This window comes from Salvia hispanica, chromosome 6 (assembly GCF_029641045.1).
Source record: "Salvia hispanica isolate PSC_SH4W2 chromosome 6, Shi_PSC_v1, whole genome shotgun sequence".
In the NCBI taxonomy this organism is placed as follows: domain Eukaryota; kingdom Viridiplantae; phylum Streptophyta; class Magnoliopsida; order Lamiales; family Lamiaceae; genus Salvia; species Salvia hispanica.
This window is the reverse complement of record NC_142697.1, coordinates 40,412,216-40,428,669: the sequence shown is the minus strand read 5'-3', so window position 1 is coordinate 40,428,669 and position 16,454 is coordinate 40,412,216. Positions and strand designations below refer to the sequence as shown.

Below are 16,454 nucleotides of genomic sequence, written 5' to 3'. Positions count from 1 at the left end.
AACCGGACCAAAAAAAACCAATAACTATTATTGAGCCTTTTTTTTTTTTTTTTTTTAATCCCCAAATCCAAAAACCAATAACTATTTCCATTCCTTTCTACTCCCACTTAAAAATTTGTGTTCTTGACAATCAAATCAGCACGATAACAAGATGAGTCCTCGCCCTGAATACATGCGTCTCCACCGGATCCTACACGACTCTCTTCACCGCTTCTCTACCAGCACCATCACTCAAGAAATTGAGGAGGACCTTCTAATTTCTCTGTCTCAGGTTATCTTTTACATTTCTGTTGACAAGGGCCTTCCAATTGCTTTCCAAATATTGCTTAATCGTTCCCCAATTGTAGGTTTTCAGACAAGTTAAGCAGTTGATTGATGAACTTGACTCTGACGAGGTCTGCACTTTCATTCATTCTTCACACTGTCTAAAAATCATTACTTTTTTTCCTATTGAAAAGTCTTTCCTTTTCTTTAGGAGGAGCTGTTGGCAGACACTGCCTTTGATGGTGAAGGTTTTATTGATGCAATCGCACAGTTGGATAACCGTCATTGTTTGGCTATTATCATTGGTGACTTGGTAAGGCTTGCCACACCATTGTGCTAAACTATTTTTGTGTTATATGACTTGAGCTAGCTGATTCCTGGACTTGTGTTTTTTATTAGACATCATGATTTTGTAATTTATTTGCAGATGTTTTTGCTCACTATCAACCGTCAGTATGCTCAACATTTAGTAGGGAACACTCTTGTGGCTATTTCTGAGTTTTTGCTTGCATCGGTATGATTCTGTAGTAATCATATAATTCATGGCTTCTCTCATGTTTTCTGTTTGTAATTGCATAATGTTTTTCTTTCAGGATGGTGACTGGGATGAATTTATGCAGTTGTTGTGCCTTTGCTTGGATTTGGCAATTCGCGACATTCTTAAATCTTCTCCAGATAGTGCATTTGAAACCAGACATCTGGATTTTAATCCATCTATAAGATCCTTACTGGAGCTGAAACTGAAAAGTGCAAATTGGTCTGTGGTGGCTGCTATTTTCCGAGTTATGCGTAATATACAAAAATGTCTGAAGCAAGATATTTATGAGAAATGCATGAAAACATACTTGGATTCTGTCAGCTCTTTATTGATAAGTTTACCGTGGGACTTATTAAGAGAGATCTATGGCCGTGCAGAAGATGTACTGAAAATAGATGATTTGCAACTGAGAGAAATGACTACATTCTTTGGATATTGCATTCAGTTATTCTGTTCTTTGGTCTCAGAAAGCAGTTCTTTTGAAGTTGAAGCTGAAGTTGATTTTTCACCTATGATTTGGCAAATTGTCAACCTTGTCCCCAAACTTACATTGTGGTGCCAAGTTGAGGTTCAAAGTCCTCATCATGTCCGCATGTCTCATTACTTCAGACACAAAGTGCTGGTAAATAATTTGACTGGTCATACTCTCAAGAATGGTGTGATAATTGGAGTGATGGTGTTCTTGTTTTCTGCTGATTAAATATATTATTTATCTGGACTTACATTCTATCACATCTTCTGATGTACATTCCATACACCTGCCACAGCATATCTTGTAAAATATATGTTCTTCCAACTTTCTTTTAGTGTATGAATGAGTGAATTTGGTTGTCGAACTTTATCTCAGTGATTTTCTAATGATTGTGTTTCTGACTTTGTTCAGATTGGCTATATTTCATTTGATAGAAGACCATTACCATGCCTAACCTGGTAGATGTTGCACATGCAGATGCTCATGGTCAAGGTTAGTTCGATAATCCGTATTGGGCCAACTATAAGCAAGACATGGATTCATCTAATGCATGATTACTTTGAAGATCTATTATTGCAACCTCTATCTGGGGGTAAACTCGACCAAGATGGCTTTTTAGAAAGGTCCCCATTTTGCACGAGTATATTTGATGGGAAACAACACAATATTCCATCTTTCCATTTGCAAAGGCTGGCGATTTTGCTTTTCTTGAAGTGTTCGCTCAATTTGGTTGGCATGGAAGGAGGTCCTGATGAACAGGAGTGCATGGATGAAAATCTGAAGCATATAAGTTCCTCAGACCTGAATTTGGAATCAGAGTTTTGTAGAACTAGTTACAACAGCATAGGTTTAACAGAGCTCCATAAGTGGCTTCAGTTACACGTTCATGTGGATATTCTTCTAAATGATGAGTTGTATTTCGAACGATGTGTGAGATTCACGCTATCCTTTATCCAATTATTCATGCACGAGGTTTGTTCTCATTGTTCTATCTTATCATGAGAGTTATCGATTAGCTTCTTATGCATCTTAAAATGTGTATCAGTGTTATAACTTTATTGTGATTTTTCAATTTCTTTCAATTTTTTGTAATTTTATCAGCTCTCATGCATTTATGTTTTTCAATAGTTTCATCCCTTTGAATTGTAGGATGATATACTGTTTAAAATGCTCTTGCAACTGTTTCACGTGCCGTCATTCTTTCAAGAACGTCAGTAAGTCAAACACGGATTGTAGGGCCTCTGTTTAGTTAGTGCCTTCTGAAGTGTTTCTTGATGCGTTTCCTGATCAGTACTTGTAAATTATTGAAGGATTATTAACAACGAGCCACTTGCTGAAGTGAAGAATCGTCTTGCTGCTGATGTGTTTAATCCTATACATTTGTTCCATTTATTTCTTGCTGAGGTACCTTTGCAGAGAAGGAAGATCTCATCAAAATCCTTTTTCCTATCTTAGCAAGTTCTCTTTTATTTTATGCAGTAAAGTTTCTGTATCTTTGCTACAGATAAGCTATGATCATCAAGTCCTTCTTGACTATCTCATCTCGAAAGATACTGGATCTATCTGTGCTGAATACCTTTTGAGGTTTGTATTCGAAACTTCCTTTATCTAGCATGTCTTCCCTTGAAATTTGCATGGTCTTTCAACAAGCATTGAGTATTTTAACAGATGGCTCTTTCTTTAACAATACATGGATTCTGCCAGATCATTACGAATCATTTGCAATTTCTGGAGCTTATTTGTGGAATTTCCGGGAGTGAAAGATGATTCTGGCCAATCGTGTGTAAAGAGACGAAAGATTTTAGCTAATTCAAGAGATATCAAGGTAGCAACATATCCGGCACCATTAAAGGAGGGTGGGACTCCATCACTCAAGATGGAGTGCAACGAAAGTCATGCACATGGCAACAACAGCCGTATCAATTTTAAACGACCATTTGTGGCTGCTCGGGATTGCTTGGCTTCACTGACCACGTCCATTGACAGTCTCAACAAAAAAAGTTTGTTTCCATACAATCCACAGGTGCTTCTGCGTCGGTAAGTCATTTTCCTGCCATCTCATACAACTTCTGAACATTCATTTGTGCATATCTTGCTCCAATAATTGTAATTTCGGACTTTGTATCAAAATCATCTTGCATCCATTTTTCGGCCCTCAGAATCTGGACGTAGCTCGTCCGATGCTTCCAGGGCCCAAAAATTGGATGCAGTATATCCTTGCTGATTGCAACAACATAATGTTCTCACTCTTTGATATTTTTGCAGTTTGATGAAGTTTCAGGAGCTCTCTTTTCAGTAATAGTTGATCCAAACAGTTACTTTACAGAATCACTATCTCATAAGCATAGGTATTTCAGTTTCAAGTAATGTGGAATGGTCATTCACTCCCATCCCTCTAATTTTTGTATAAATAGATTCAATAATTCATTTTTTCGAGCCAGGCATGGTTCCTATAATAGGCACAAATCAATATTTGGGGTTGGCCGATCATTCTCGAACCGTCAATTTGGCCCATGGGCTCAGGCCAAGAGACATCACTATATGGCCTGAGAAATCACGCTTATAAGTTTTATAAAAATCATTTAAACATGGCAATCGAATGACCCCATAAAATATATATTTAAGCATATGTATTAGCGATCTCGAGTAGAGATTGGCAGAGGTGTTGGGGCTGTGAGATCATAGGCATGTGATCAGCATTCTGTATGACCTTCACTTCATCCACACCATTTGTTTCTATCTGCGAGCGTTGGCAACTTTCTGGAATAATCTTATCTTCCGTGCACACAACGTATGCCATTTTCACCGATCCATACCCTTCCTTTGTGACTAATGCACCTATCTTTGATAAATCTTCATGAAAAAGCGAGCTTGGCCTTACCAACATTTTTGCTAGTTCCAAGTCCTTCTCAACATCCACATGTAACACCAAATAAGCACTCTTAAAATTAGTTAACAGTGACAATAAACATTTGAAGAATAGCATTAATTAAATTAAATAAATATTTCTTCATGAGAATGGAAGAGAGACCGCGAGTGAGAATCAAGAGCAGATGTTGTGCTCTTCACTGACCACCCACGGTCTCTCAACTAACACACGTACCTCGCGTGAGGAAAGGTTGTAAAGTTTGGAGGAAAGCATGTTGGGGCCGAAGAGCATCGAAGTTAGAGGATTTTCATTGGAACCATATGGTAAGTATTGTGTGTCTAACCACCCTTCTCCTTGAGTTATATCCGAAAGCTTCAAATTTAAACAGAACAAATATGTTAAGTTTTCTAAATAAGATTAATCCAATCACTACTATAGTTAATTAAATATAGATAAAAAAGAATATGTTGAAATCCCTAACTTCTAGTTTAAAATAAACTTGTTTACACGCGAATACACCGTCACTTGATATATTTTTGTTTGTGCATTCAATCTATGAAAGGCGAAATCAAAACTAAGTCGTTTTCTTTCATTTTATAATTCAATCTTAATACTCTATAAATTTTATCATAGCAAATTGAAATTAGTTTTTTTTAATCGGACTCTGCAGATTAGAATGGAATATAGTTCGATTATCAATTTATACTAGTCAAATTTGGGGGTGTTCGGTTGACAAGATTAAATCTCATGATTAAATATGTATCATGTTTGGTTCATAAGATTAACCCCCACAACTTAATCCTAGATGGATAGTCTCATGATTATTAGTCAATATAGCCTCCCCATTCCAACTAAAATAATCCCACAACTTAATCCTAGATGGATAGTCTCATTATAATTAGTCATGGTAACCGAACACCATCTTTGATGATGGAAAAGATGACCTCATATGTTGGCTTCGGAAGTGAAAATGTAGAGAAAATGATAGAATAGTATTTGTGTGTATAGTAATGGCATTATTAGTGTTTATTTATTGAGAATGACTTGTTTAAATGTTTTATTATTATTAAAGTGTAATTAGAAAAGAGATTTGACAATTATCTTAACATTCAAGTAAATTTGAAAACAATAAATCTATTTGACCAAATTTTGTACAACCAAATTCTTGTTTATTTGACAAAAAAATAGATTTATTTATGAATTTAATTAAAATATTAGATACATATATAGTACATGGAAAGTGCATAATATTGTGGTTATATATTTATGATTTTTTATAATTTTTTTATTTTTTTAGAATTATATGTACTTTAATTCAAATTTTAAAAATAATAGAAAGAAAATTTAAATATAAATATAAAAAATGAGGTTAAAGGCTAATAAGTCTTTTTAACTTATCCACTTACTATATTTATAATTTTAATATATAATTAATATATCAAATTATTAATATAACTTTATTTTGGTTGTACAAAATTTGGTTGTTTATCGTTGCTCGATTGAAAAACCAATCATGTGGGGCAAGTAGAAGCCACGAAGTCTTGGTGGACTGTTTATAGGTTGATTGCTCCGACCAATTTATTGATTTTATTTATGTCTATCACACATTTTGGTGACATTCGTGATTTCATAAATATAAATCCTAATCAAATTTCGTGCATCGTTGGTTACTAGGTTTTCCATGGACTATTCTCCATAGGCTTGACAATTGACACATTATTTTCTGATCGAATAATGAACGTTTTATATTCAAGTTGCAATGATCCCACTCCTATGGCATATATCGGTGTTTCAATCAAATGATATCGATTGATTGATCATTTAATAAAACGATAAAGAAGATAAGATGCCATCCTCTATTATGTGGACTCTATCACTTGCACAATTAATTCTTACTCCCCCCGTCCCCTATTAAGAGTCACACTTTTCCATTTCGGTCCGTCCCCAATTAAGAATCATACTTCATTTTTACCATAAATAATAAGTAGGTCTCACATTCCACTAACTCAATTCACTCACATTTTATTATAAAATCAATATAAAAAAATAGGTCTCACATTCCACTAACTTTTTCAATCAACTTTTCTTTATATTTCTTAAAATCCATGCCCGGTCGAAGTGTGACTCCTAATCGGGGACGAAGGGAGTATTCATCTTATGTACTCACATACTATTATTATGCTTTTTGAATTTTTGAGGTCCATTAGGGGGTTGTCGCCTAGTTATAATTTGCTATTGTAAAACTAAAATAGTCACTAAGATTTAAAAAAAAAAAACAAACAAAAGTCACCCTTTACAGTTTTGTCTTTATTATAAAAAATAATTCAACATTATTTGTGAATTCATAAATGGTGAATTGTGTCTATTTTGCCAACAATTACAACCTAAATTCCAGAGTTCTTAATTTTGAATTGCGAAGAAAATCATAATGAAGTAAAATCATAATAAATAGCTGAGTCGCTTTTTTTTTCACCAGCTTTTAGAAAATCAGAATAAATAGATAAAATAGAGAAAAATAAAGTAAGAGAGAAAATAATGTAGAGAAAAATTTAATCTTAATTGCATTTTTTTTATTATTGTAATAACAAAGAATTATGCTGGGGGATGAAGTAAATCAAATTAACATTAGTAGTATCAAAATATTCATGTTGTTAAAATATGATACTCCTAATGTAGGAATCTAATTACCTGAGGTGTAGAGCCAGGCAGGTAAGCAGCAATAAAAACAGCAACAGCAATTTTGTGAGGATACATTTCCATTGCAAGTGAAATATTCATTCCACCAAGGCTGTGGCCCACCAGAACCACCTTCTCCGCCGCCGGCAACGCGGCCATCAGCTCAAGCAGAGGCTGCGAGTACTCGGCCAGGCTGCGGACCTCTTCCAGGCTTCTCCTGTCTATGCCGGATGCGGCTAGGTCAAGGGCCGTGACCCGATGCCCGGCCGCCTCAAGCAGCGGCTTGAGCTTGTACCAGCACCACGCACCGTGGCAAGCGCCGTGGACTAGAACAATATGCACCGATGGTTTTGAGACAGCTTCCATTACAACTATGTGATGGAGTATATAATAAAGAATCGATCAAAACTGAACCACGTCTTATATCAAAAATTTAACACAAAATTATAGCCCTTCGATTATCATGATCAATTAGTTCTTCACGTAACATTCACTTTGTTAGTAGACTAGTCGTTATAGAATAATATACAATGTTGTATAGATTCATTGTTATAATGCTAATTATTTTTATAAATCAAGAGAAAATATTGGTTTCCCACATATAGACCTAGAATTATCAATTGGGCCATGCTGACTGAGCCCATTTCGGCCCAGAAAAGGTGCGGGCTGTTCCTTCGAAGCGAACTTCAGTTGGGATATTTCTTCAACTCATCTGCAGGGTTCGGTGCAGATGTGAAGCACTACTACTAATTCTATATTTAATTATATATTCTTATAATTTATATATTTAAAATACCACCTTACAAATTAATTTACTACTTAAAAAATAATTGCAATAAGATTATTTTAAATAGAAACGTGGGCAACACTCTCGTTTATCGGTTTATGGCACATTAACAATATTTATTTTATTTTATATATAAAGTTGATTCTAACACTTTAAAAAAATATTATTTTCATCATTAAATTACAAATTATATAAAATCGAAGCCCGATTTAACCATTTTACGTATAACTTCAAATAAATAATTATAAGGTGTGTATGAGTGTATATATAAACTACAATTGAAAATAGATCTTTTTTATAAATAACTTAAATCCTTTAATATAACTATTTTAAACTAATACTAAAATTCATTTTTTTTTGGGCACAACACTACAGTACAACACAACACAGCCTAACGAAGCCAAGAATATGGACAATGGTCAATGATGGGTTCATTACAATTTACAATCATATAATATGAAAATTCATGGATGTCGTCGAGTATACTAGACGTACACGATAGGCTCAATGCATGTGCCTTTTTAATGTCCCTACATAAAATCAAATTCGATACTAAATTTTGCAAAAGTTTTACATTGAAGCAGTGTTGACTCAAATTCATCCACACTCTTTTATGGTCTTCCTCTACCATCTATTCTATAATTTATTGCAGTAGTTATAAATGATTTTCCAGGAATGTACTTTGTTGGAACTGGAAGACTTGACTTTTTGGACCCTGTTTTAGGCAATTTTAATTTTGCACTACAAATTAATAGAACAAGAATACCAGAAAATGCATAGTATAAGTCCCATTCCGATAATATTAATAATGAAAAGAGAATGTTTATAATATCATCAAGTGCACGCAATTAAATACTCCATGTAAAAGTATTACATTGAAAATATTAAGCATAAACTTTTGCTATCTCCAGTAAACATTGACAAACATCACGAGGCTTTGATAGCATAGCCATGTGATCAATATTCTCTAAAACCTTCACTTCATCTACTCCATTCTCTGCAATTTGCCACTGCTGAAAATCTAGTGGAATTCCTTTATCTTCCGTACACACTGCGAAGACACTCTTCACCGATCCAAACGCTTCCTTTGTGAATCGACTCCTCTTCGATAAATCTTCAAGAAACAGAGAGCTTGGCCTTAGCAAACTTTTTGCTAGCTCCAAGTCCTGCACATCATCCACATATAACTAACTTCAATTTGAGAAATTAGGTGCCACTGATAAAAGTTATGGAAATGAATAGTATAAAATCTAAAAAGAGCTAAACTTTTGTACTCCCTATATTTGGACAAAATTACATTATTGTGCAATACTATCATAGTGCTCCACGATGTATACAAAATGGGTGGGCCACATTTGAGAACTGAATACTCACTTTGTTGGAATTAAGCATACAGTATTAAATACGGATACACAAAAATATTGAATAATATGATGAGATTTACCTCAGGTGAACAAAGTTGGTACAATTTGGAGGATGTGAAATTTGGGCCAAACAACATTGAGGTAAGATTTTCTTCAGGAGAGCCATATGGAAGAAACTCAGTGTCTAGCCAAGCTTCTGCTGGAGTTCTCTCGTTATACTTCAAATTAAACACACATAAAAATTAACTATAAATATATGACAAATAATAAATTCATGAAACTATAGGTTTTCTAAGAAAGCTAATTGATTTGTACCATTCCTTTTCGGACATGGACGTGATATGTAGTAACTTTTACAAATATTAAAAGCTAAAATTAATTCATAGGCAAACGAAGAGTGAATTAATGAGGGGTTTGCAAATCGATTTAAAAGTACATCGTTTTTTTATGTGTGATTTATTTGAAGTGCTCTAGCTTTCGTTGACAAAATAATAAATGCATCCTAACTCATACGCACATGGTTTTATTTAAATGGTGATTGATTTGGACTACTTTAATCTTCTAAAGTAAAACATGCACAGTAGAAGTTAGTTGAGGAAAATTAATCACGCTGTCGAAATTCGATACATATACGAACCTGTCCACAAAAATTAATAATGTGACACTAAGGAAAATTGGTAACATATCAAGAGAAAAACAAGTTGAAATATTGTTAACCAAAAATGAAATTCTTCTCATAAAATAGTTAAACTTATTACAAATAGCTAGATAATAGGATTAGTACTTAATTTTGATACTCCATATATACAGAAATATAAAAATATGACTATTTTTTTGTGGATGAATATATGTTTTTTACTTATGGACTCACCACCGCTAAATTGATGATGTACCCACGCGATCGTCATCGCTCTTCAATCCAATTCGAAATAGTATGACAAAACGATGATAAGAAAATATGTGATGGTTCAAGTATGTGGACTTCATCAAATGCAATAAATTATGATATCTGTATGTCAAATCACATATTGGACCCCTTATAGTTCCATCTCAAGGGTGTTTTATTAGACAATAGTATTATTTAGATCGTCCAAAAACTTTTATGTCTTAGGGCAATATTAAATTGACCTTGTTATCAAATGTAATTAAATTAACATATTTTCTATAAATAACAATATCCGGGGACCTATGCTTTATCTAGTTTAGTTTATCTTCTTTCTAGCTTTTGGCATAAAGTGTGGTCTAATTCAACAAATCCTAGCTGTGTACATACTAATACTATTCACCATTTTAATTAAAAAAGTTGTGTGTGAGTTGATCAACGTTAGAGTGGTAATGCTTGAGACGAAAAGTTTCAGGTTCAAGTCCACCAGGGTGCGACCTTTAAATTTATAAACGTAATTTAATTACCTGATCAAGAACATAGGAGGGAGCATGTGTGTGATTAGGCATGAAAGCAGCCAGAAAAACAGCAACAGCAACTTTGTGAGGATACATTTCCATTGCAAGTGCAATATTCATTCCACCAAGACTATGGCCCACCAGAACCACCTTCTCCGTGGCCGGAATCGCGGCCATGAGCTCGAGCAGAGGCTGAGAGTACTCGTCAAGGGTGCGGAGCTCTTGGAGGCTTCTCCGGTCTATGCCCGAGGCGGCTAGGTCGAGGGCCGTGACGCGGTGGCCGGCCGCCTCGAGCAGCGGCTTGAGCTTGTACCAGCACCATGCACCGTGGCATGCGCCGTGGACCAGGACAATATGCACCGAGACAGCTGCCATTGCTATGGATCAGCAAATATATTTGATGATGGAGTTTTGGTTGTGATTTGTGCTTGTGTGCGTAGGCGTATTTATAGATAGTTCAAGACAAAAAAAATTAATTAAAATTAGGTAGATGTCTTGCTCATATGTAAGTTATACAAGACGTGTTTGCTCTATAGATTTTTTTTGTAGTATTGTCAAATTATAACAAATTTGAACAAAGTTATCTAATTAAAAGAAATTAATATTTTATTGGTGGATTTTCAAGTACAAATGTTACAAAATTCAGTAATATATACTGATAGATAAATTAAGCTAAGTGTCCGTAGGTAAACTTACAGACGAAATAATGATGAAAACTACATTAGGTAAAATTTCATCCAATAAAATATCGTCTAACGATTATCAAATGATTACCAAGAGAGTATGCCGTCCATATGTCAATAAATGCTTTACATAAAATGTAAGCATAATTTAATTAGAGTTGTTAGCAACTTAGCATCTATTACTAGTGAGTTAACCTATGAAGGACTCCAAAAAGGAGACTTGATTTCATAATTTAATTAGAGGAATTATATTAAATTAGAGGAGTAATATTCATAGATGGCTGCAATATGGGACCATCCTTGTGATTCAAAGTTGACTGATTAACGGTGCGACTGTCAATAATTAACAGATTAGGAGATTTATTACTACTATCTACTTATGTATAAACAAATTTCTGTTAAAGATGATTAAACTCGAATAATCGATTTAGAGTATGTAGTTATAATTGATAAGTTCAAATTATAAATCGACAAAATATAATTTAAAACGTAATTAACTCTTAGTCTTAATACTCCCTTAGTCCCGGATAATTTGGGTCACTTTGACTGGGCACATGTTTTAAGAATTGTAATGAAAACTGGGTTCGAAAAAGTGAGTGGAATGTGAGTCCTACCTTTATATATTAGTTTTATAATAAAATGTGAGTAGGAATGAGTTAGTGGAATATGAGGTCCACTACTAAAAATGGTAAAAGTGAAATGAGATAAACTATGTGGGACGGACAGAAATGAAAAACTGAGACGAATTATCCTGGTCGAAGGAGTAATAACTAAGATGATATTGTCAAATTAGGTGCCAGCTATAGATGATAAACTGGGTGTCCACGTGTCGGAGGCTCGTAGGCCTAATTTGGTTCCTGATGGAGAAATTACAAGCGTGAAAGTAGTAGTACTAATCATGAATAGTTCTCCACGTTCTATTTATGATTTCCTTTTCTGTATCAATGTAGTATAATGATTGGACCATCAATTTAACTAAAATTGTTTGATGTAAAGCGAAACGTTCAAATTACAAAGATGGTGAGCAAAGGTTCGACGGATCAATCAAACTCTACTACAAAGCAAATAAAAAAACCAAGAGCTAAAACAAAAACAATCCACAAGTTACCAAGATCTTATAAGCCTGGGGACACCCCGCCGGGGGCGGACCCATTTGGGTGGGGCTAATGCTCTTAATAAAATTGCATTTTAATCTTTTTTCTTTTGTATTTTTTAAAATTTATCAATGGTTAGTGTAAATTATTATGTAAATACCCCTATTAATAATCAAAATTATTAAAAAAATATATATATTAAAACAAAATTTATACTCCATCCGTTCCATAGTAATGGAAGCATTTCTTTTCGGCACGGAAATTAAAAAAAATTGTGTTAGGTGAGTAAAGTAAAGGGAGAATAAAGTGTAAAATGAAAAAGGTAGAGATGGAAAGAGAAAAAAGTAAGAGAGAGTAAAGTAGTTGTGGGAAAATATGTTGACTTTTACTAAAAAGAGAAATAACTCTATTACTAAGGAACATACCAAAATGACAAAATGATTCTATTACTATGAAACGGAGGAGTATATCATAGCTCTTATCATTATTTATTTCCGCGTCCGCCCTTGCACCCCGACAAACCAAAAAAAGGAGAAAGCAGAACAACCACGGACAAGTTGATTCAGTATTATAAATTGGAATTAGAATTGGATATGAATTTGAAGGAATTGGAATATAATACTTCCAAATCATTAGTTCGGCAAAAATGATGTACTGAATTCAAAAAATAGATATAGTGTATGTGTGCGCGCATGTGTAGCGTGCGTGTGCAAGTGCGTGAGTATGTTATGTGTGTAGTGTGGGTGCTGTCCAATTTTATACTCCCTCCGTCCCCGATTAAGGGTCAAACTTTGACCGGACACGAGTTTTAAGAAATGTAAAGAAAAGTTGGTTGAAAAAGTTAGTGGAATGTGAGACTCAATTTTTTATATTGGTTTTATAATAAAATGTGGGTGAATTGGCTTTATAATAAAAGTTGGTCACTACTTACTATTTATGGTAAAAATGAAATGTGACTCTTAATTGGGAACGAACCGAAATGGAAAAATATGACTCTTAATCGGGGACGGAGGGAGTAATTATTTGAAATTCCAATTATCTACTTTCGAGATGTAATTCAAATTGTAGAATTAAGAGTAATTAGAATTATAATTCAATTTCAAATTTAAAACTTTTGCCGTACTAAACAATGATTTTGGAACTGAAGGCTCTAACTCCAATTTTAGTTTTGCATGCTCAATTCCATAATCCCGAGTGAAGTTTAGAAAAAGTTCTACTATCACTTTTGAGTGAGGGTACGGTGTGATAATCAAACGTCAATTTAACCCATCAATTTAACTAATAACAAGACAGTATAATCATAGAAAATGAATGTTCTTCTCTCTTGAATGGATATAGAATTAGCATAAGTATGCCATTGAAATTCATAATTAATCCATATTTTTCGATATGCAGTAGATATATCAACCTTTTTTCCCCCAAAGTATATATACTCTCTCCTCATTCTCATAGTTAATAGTCATATTTTTTCTATTTAGTCCATTCATAAAATTAGTCATCTTTTATTTTGATAAATTAATATCTTTAATGAAATGAAATTATTCACTAATAATACTTCAATAATTTTTTTTCTTCTTGTACGTCTCATATTTTTCAATTTTGTTATTAATCCTCGCGTCATATCTTAGTAGTCGCCGAAGAAAGTACATATAGTTGAATTCAAATGAAAACATTTCGATAGTTTATTAAGGAGTGAAAATGTTTGGACTGGACTTATGTATACCTTGATTCACTACTTGGTTGAGCACTTGAGCTTATATAGAACAACACTAAGATACTTCAATTTTTACCAAACCACCTCGTACATAAGTGAAATACTTTATACGTTTAGTACTATATATAATTGATTATTATTATTATTATTATTGTATTTTCATTTTTAAGAAGAACTTTATCCCTACAGACCCTATAAAGTAAAATATATAAAGAGATAGGTAAATATGAACTCACATGGATATAATTGTAATGGAGCATACTTTTGACCAATGATCACGAATAATTGATTTAGTTCTACTACCTAATCAAATACAAGAAGACAATAGGGTGTCAGCATAATTTGGATTATGATGGCTCAATTAAAAGCTTGATAAAATAATTGATTGGCCCACTTACATATTGCTATTTTTTTGTCTGCGCCTTCTTCTATTTCTGATCTTTGTGCATTCAAGACTTATCCACCGGCAAATAGAAAAAAAGGTTAATATAATTTTTATGGATGAATGTTTACGTAAAACTATATATACCAAAATCTAAATTTCTAGAATTTTTTATTTATATTTATACAAGTATACTTTTCTAATAATTTTAGAAAGAAATGTTTAAATTACTTTTAATATTTTTAATTTTCTCTTTGACTGACACATTTTATTTTCGTAATCATCTGTTCGCAAAGGAAAATTAAAGTAGTTAAATAGTATTGAATCTAAAATAAAATTGATATAGTATAGCATCAAATAAAAAATTACTGTACTCCACAATTTTGAATTTTCGCCACACGACACAGTAAAAAAAAAATCACAAGAAAAAGAACTGAGTTGATTTGTGATAGCTTTATGGGCCGAGCCCAACAATCATAACCCATAGGCCGACATTATGTTTGCCCCTCAAAAGACCAAAACACCCCTGACGTTCCAAAATACTCCTGTCACCAATTAAGGGTAATCTTGTCTTGTAGGGAGATGGAAGAAAAAACAAGTTTACTAGAAATTGGATTCCCCTGTCCAAATCAATAGATCCACTCAAACGACAAATATGAAATACCCTATAGATTAATCAAAATTTTAATTTAAAGTAAACGATAACGAAATCTGACTAAAATCTTTTCTAGATTTTATGATCTTTTATGCATACTATTTCAATCTACACAATAATATTAATAATAAAAAAAATTAGCAAACTATTTTAGGCACAAATCATGCCATCGTTGCCTCTTTCAAATGTGAATCACGGAGAATTTGTTACTAGATTATGAATTAATTTATTTGAGGCCCCACAAAATTCTTTTTTAAGAAGTTTTGGGTTAGAATCTTGTTTATGTAATTTATTGAACATTTATTTACGTTAGCTCATCCCATCATCTTGAATGAAATAAATTACTATTAGAAACAGTATTAAACTCTAACTGACATATGAACAAGTCCGAATTCGACCAAAGATTTTTTTCTCAGATTATATAAAGAGAAAATCGAAACACACAGAACTCGAAAAGATGATGATTAATTAATTTTTGAATAAGGGAGGACCTTAATTAGTTACAAAGAACATGTTTTTTTTATAGTAATATTAAAGTTCCCATGCACTTCCCAGTGATTCCCTGACTCCTTGTTTTTCTTTTCAGGATTTGTATTGGATATTAATAAACTATTAATTAGGATTTAGGGTTTAGTAGTTATCTCAGTAGGTGTACCATTACAATTCATCTCATTCATATCCGTACGAAATTACTATCATATTCATTCTTTCATTATTTTATAGAAGATGCGAATTCGCTATTCAAGTCTATTCCATACTTAAAACTTATGTTTTCATGTTGTAGTTATCACAAAACTGTTGTGTGCATGTATGTTGTAAAGTGTAAACTAACTAGTGAGAGATTACTGGCGGATTACTGGTGGCCGGTGGGTCAATATCGTTGGTATTATTTTTTAATCTCTTGATCTGCCAGAATTTTCAAGTTTGTTCATTTGGATTAATATTCTTGACTTACTTAGTTACCGACTTACCGACTACATCTTTTCACAAATCAGCAAATAACGAAAATATACTATAGATAAACTAATAATGTAATTTTCAAATAACACCAAGTTTGATATCATTAAAATTAAATGCTACAGTCGATAAATTGCATGATAGAGATCTGGCTCATAGTTATGTAGAATAGTCCCCTCAACCCTGTAGTGACTATTCACTATTTAATTATCTGTGATATATAACTAAGAAATTAATAACTAAATCCTAATGTATAATTATATAATCGGATGTCATTGTTATATAAAAAGAGGTCATTTTTAGATTGTGTTAGTGCACATCCTTCGTATGGACTAAAACAATTTAAAAATAATCTTTGTGTTTTCAAAATCTAAATTTTCCAATTGAACAAAAACGATCTAAAATTAATCTGCGTATTATCTGAAATTGATCTCTGTACTTGATTGTTTGGTTATTTGATGATGCATTAAGATAAAAACCCATGTTTATATTATTTGCTTAAAACATGTCATACTACGACTGACTACCATATCGCACCCTAGCTGTTTTTATTGCAATATATAGAGGTTGTAATCATTAATGGATGGGATTGACATAT

General features: G+C 33.2%; 3 protein-coding genes across 3 annotated transcripts; 1 reads left to right on the top strand and 2 right to left on the bottom strand.

Moving 5' to 3' along the window:
• Positions 1-84: 84 nt before the first annotated feature.
• Positions 85-3,764, top strand: LOC125208552 (golgin). The gene is made up of 11 exons (XM_048108189.2): positions 85-271; positions 348-395; positions 476-577; positions 692-778; positions 858-1,424; positions 1,752-2,246; positions 2,424-2,488; positions 2,585-2,678; positions 2,779-2,858; positions 2,979-3,311; positions 3,540-3,764. The coding sequence occupies exons 1-11, from the start codon at positions 152-154 to the stop codon at positions 3,571-3,573; spliced, it is 2,025 nt and encodes a 674-aa protein (XP_047964146.1). The 5' UTR covers positions 85-151; the 3' UTR covers positions 3,574-3,764.
• LOC125208554 (salicylic acid-binding protein 2-like) lies at positions 3,632-7,342 on the bottom strand. The gene is made up of 3 exons (XM_048108191.2): positions 6,832-7,342; positions 4,378-4,515; positions 3,632-4,179 (listed from the first exon to the last, which is right to left on the bottom strand). Exons 1-3 carry the CDS (start codon positions 7,183-7,185, stop codon positions 3,895-3,897), a joined length of 777 nt encoding a protein of 258 aa, XP_047964148.1. The 5' UTR covers positions 7,186-7,342; the 3' UTR covers positions 3,632-3,894.
• Positions 7,343-8,383: 1,041 nt separating this feature from the next.
• LOC125203775 (salicylic acid-binding protein 2-like) lies at positions 8,384-10,800 on the bottom strand. The gene is made up of 3 exons (XM_048102217.2): positions 10,381-10,800; positions 9,051-9,188; positions 8,384-8,772 (listed from the first exon to the last, which is right to left on the bottom strand). The coding sequence occupies exons 1-3, from the start codon at positions 10,744-10,746 to the stop codon at positions 8,491-8,493; spliced, it is 786 nt and encodes a 261-aa protein (XP_047958174.1). The 5' UTR covers positions 10,747-10,800; the 3' UTR covers positions 8,384-8,490.
• Between the last annotated feature and the right edge of the window lie 5,654 nt (positions 10,801-16,454).

Coding starts and splice junctions, on each gene's coding strand:
- LOC125208552 (XM_048108189.2), top strand. CDS start 152: ATGAGTCCTCGCCCTGAATACATGCGTCTCCACCGGATCCTACACGAC. Junction 779..857: donor CTGAGTTTTTGCTTGCATCG/GTATGATTCTGT, acceptor TTTTTCTTTCAG/GATGGTGACTGGGATGAATT. Junction 2,489..2,584: donor TCATTCTTTCAAGAACGTCA/GTAAGTCAAACA, acceptor AAATTATTGAAG/GATTATTAACAACGAGCCAC.
- LOC125208554 (XM_048108191.2), bottom strand. CDS start 7,185: ATGGAAGCTGTCTCAAAACCATCGGTGCATATTGTTCTAGTCCACGGC. Junction 4,516..6,831: donor TGCCTGGCTCTACACCTCAG/GTAATTAGATTC, acceptor TTAAATTTGAAG/CTTTCGGATATAACTCAAGG. Junction 4,180..4,377: donor ACAACCTTTCCTCACGCGAG/GTACGTGTGTTA, acceptor GATGTTGAGAAG/GACTTGGAACTAGCAAAAAT.
- LOC125203775 (XM_048102217.2), bottom strand. CDS start 10,746: ATGGCAGCTGTCTCGGTGCATATTGTCCTGGTCCACGGCGCATGCCAC. Junction 9,189..10,380: donor CCTCCTATGTTCTTGATCAG/GTAATTAAATTA, acceptor TTTAATTTGAAG/TATAACGAGAGAACTCCAGC. Junction 8,773..9,050: donor ACCAACTTTGTTCACCTGAG/GTAAATCTCATC, acceptor GATGATGTGCAG/GACTTGGAGCTAGCAAAAAG.